We start from the raw sequence: 3,270 nt of genomic DNA on the forward strand, positions 1-3,270 counted from the left end.
ATCTAAAGGGGAGCCTTATTGTAAAGTGGTACCGATGTTTTCTTTGACCTTTTATTGAAGGATATTCATGTCACAGGTAGTTTAAAATGCAAATCGACATCCTTTCATTGCTTTCTGAGGGTTTCAGTAAAATCCTTACCTTTGTTTATTGAATAATTTGCTAACAGACAGACAAATAAGCACATAGAGACACAGATGCAGGTTATATCATCATCTCCCTCGTGTCTTTAGTGCTGGGTGATAAGTGCCTCTCTGCTTATTATCCTACTTTTTCTTTGCTTTTAACGTAATGTCCTCGTCTTGTCTCCCTCTGGTCCTCCTCCTCCTCCTCCTTCCTTTCATCCTCCTTCCTGTGCTGTCTGTCCATCCTCCAGGATCTGGAGGAGCGCCTGCGCCACCACCACCACGCAGAGCTGCAGTCGCTCCGAGAGGCTCACCGGCAGAGCATCGAGACGCTCAAACAGCAGTCGGAACAAGAGCTGCAAACGCTGCGCTTCGAGCTGGAGGACGAGGGCAAAGCCATGCTGGGTGAGCTGCAGGCGACGAGACGATCAGCTCCTGCTGCGCTCGTTGAGCCGTGTTCTCTGTCAGCTTGGATTTCACAGGAAAATGCAACTTAACTGTTTAAAAACAATCAGGCAGAACATAAAAACTGAACAGAGATAAGCTTTTTAATTATAAACAACAGTTTAAGGTAAGAACCTCAAAGCTCAGCGTTCCTTGAACAAAAACAGAGGTTTGCAGGATTTAAGCCCCCCATGTTGGAATTATGAGAGCGTTGTTCAGGTTTTTAGAGCTAACACACCTGAGCTGTGATAAATGCTCCTCCATTAACCCTCAGGTCATCGTCTCGCCGCTGAAAAGCTGCCTCCATCTGTCCCTCCTCCCACACCTTCACCTCCCATTTTTCTCCTCGTTATCTCAGTTTTTCAGTCCGTCTCGTTCAGGCGGCACAAACGGTGTTTTCTGCCGTGTAAAACAGTCGTGTTTGGACTTTAAAAAGCTGCGTTTCACCTTTCGTCATGTGAAGTTCGAATGTAAAACAAAAAGCTGCCTGTGCGCCGCGTTTCTGCTGATCTGAACAGCTTTTTGAGAATAAAAGATGCTTGAAGTGACGATGAAAGGCCGTCAGATAAAAGACACGTGTGATGTTTTAATGTGGAAAATAAAAAACAACTAAAGAAAACACATTTTCTGTTAAAGTACAACAAGAATGATGAGGGCCGAGTGAAGCAGAAACAGAAAAAAYCTAAAAGGAGTGAAATGCTAGTTAAAAGACAACAGTAAAAACCAATAGCTAATAGGTAAAAGTAGCAAAACATCAGCTAAAAGTACTGAAAATACTCATGGAAAACAGCAAAATACTCATGGAAAACAGCAAAATACTCATATAAAACAGCAAAATACTCATATAAAACAGCAAAATACTCATAGAAAACAGCAAAATACTCATGGAAAACAGCAAAATACTCATGGAAAACAACAAAATACTCATATAAAACAGCAAAATATTCATGGAAAACAGCAAAATACTCAGAAAACAGCAAAATACTCAGAAAACAACAAAATACTCATAGAAAACAGCAAAATACTCATAGAAAACAGCAAAATACTCATGGAAAAAAGCAAAATACTCAGAAAACAACAAAATACTCATGGAAAACAGCAAAATACTCATAGAAAACAGCAAAATACTCATGGAAAACGGCAAAATACTCAGAAAACAGCAAAATACTCATGGAAAACAGCAAAATACTCACGGAAAACAAGTACGTACATAGTCTTCCCCTAGGTGTTTATACTTGATGTACACATGTACACATTGTTGTAGTATTCTTATAGTAAATTTGAGAGCAAACGCTGATGGACAAACAAAGAAACAAACACACAAACGGTGCGCAGCACACACAGTCCATGTGGAGTTGAGAAGATGAGTTCACTGCATTTAAAAAGAACAAAGAGAAGAAGCAGCAGGTTGTGAGCTCTTTCTGTGACATGCTGTGTGTGAATCCATTTATTGAGTTTGGACCGGGCTGGTCCTGGTCCTGATCAATGTTTCAGAGCAAATGTTACCAGTGTTGCCAATATGTCCAGATGAAAAATAGGGCTGGGATTATTTTTCCTAAAGATGAGGGTTTGAGTGGAAAATAAACCAATTTTTTATTAACAAACAGAGCAACAAAAGTCAGGATGAGCACAGAATAAACTTCAGAGACAGATAGAGAGAAGTTTCTAATCTTAAAATAACCAACTTCTAAAATTCTTAATAAAAGTTTAATTTTCAGTATGTTTTAATCTAATGTTTTGGGGTGGATTATGATTACATTATGTCTACATAATCACCTAGACTTGTATAAATATTCACATACAACACTCACCAGTCCCCCCACCCACCCACAGTTTTAGTACATTTTTAATAAAACTATATATAGATAAACATAGATATATATACTATATTTGTTTTATTACTCTTAGGAAATACTAAGAGCATAGAGACACATTCTGCTGTTTAAATATGAATATGTATGTACAAATACATGAAACAGTGACTGTCCCCATTTCTTCATATCTTTCATATCATTTAACTTTTTTTTTTTTATCTCCGAGCTGGATATGTCCCCAGATTTAGACTCAGAAATCTGGTCATCCTAACCTTAACGTTCTGAAACATAAAAGGCTAAAACAGTACGCAGAAGTAAATCTACTGAGGTTTTTATTTTTAAAAAGACCAACAACAAGTTTCAGCTTTCGTTCATGTGAAGTGTTTTCCTTGTAAACAAAACAACTTCCTGTTTTCCTTTAGCCTCTCTGCGCTCGGAGCTGAACCACATCCACGCCTCGGCCATCGAACACCTGCGACAGACCCACCACCAGGAGTCGGCCGCCGCCAAGGCCGAGCTGGAGAAGACTCTGGACAACAACCGGACTCAGGTACTGAACCGGGGTCGATTTGTTTACATTATTGCACGTTGGCGTCTGCCTCGGTTGTTTCAACAGAAACCAGTTGGACAGCTGTGGAAACACCTTGTTGTTGTGTTTGTTTGTGTGACGTCGCTCGTTTAGTGAAGCTGCTCGATGAATTAGTTTCTGGTCACGTCTGAATCTCTCCCAAACACTCGAGCACGTTTTCTCCAGCTGAAGCTTGTGGTGAGACCTCTTTCAGACCGTTATCAGGGGTGCCAGCAGGGGGGGGCCGGGGGGCATGGCCCCCCCTGAGAATAAGCTGGTGGCCCCCCCCAGTTTTATCCTCTTGAGTACCCAGGTTATTCC

The 3,270-nt window shown here is 40.7% G+C and overlaps 1 protein-coding gene across 1 annotated transcript in view; it reads left to right on the plus strand.

Annotated features, from left to right (window-relative positions):
* Positions 1-2,931, plus strand: part of LOC106532151 (protein FAM184A) — a gene marked incomplete at both ends in the record, with an annotated part of 67,267 nt that extends 64,336 nt beyond the window's left edge. The window contains 2 exon segments of the mRNA XM_014028165.1: positions 375-528; positions 2,804-2,931. Of these exon segments, the coding sequence (XP_013883619.1) occupies positions 375-528; positions 2,804-2,931 (282 nt within the window).
* Positions 2,932-3,270: the final 339 nt, after the last annotated feature.

This window comes from Austrofundulus limnaeus, unplaced genomic scaffold (assembly GCF_001266775.1).
Source record: "Austrofundulus limnaeus strain Quisiro unplaced genomic scaffold, Austrofundulus_limnaeus-1.0 Scaffold722, whole genome shotgun sequence".
NCBI lineage: Eukaryota > Metazoa > Chordata > Actinopteri > Cyprinodontiformes > Rivulidae > Austrofundulus > Austrofundulus limnaeus.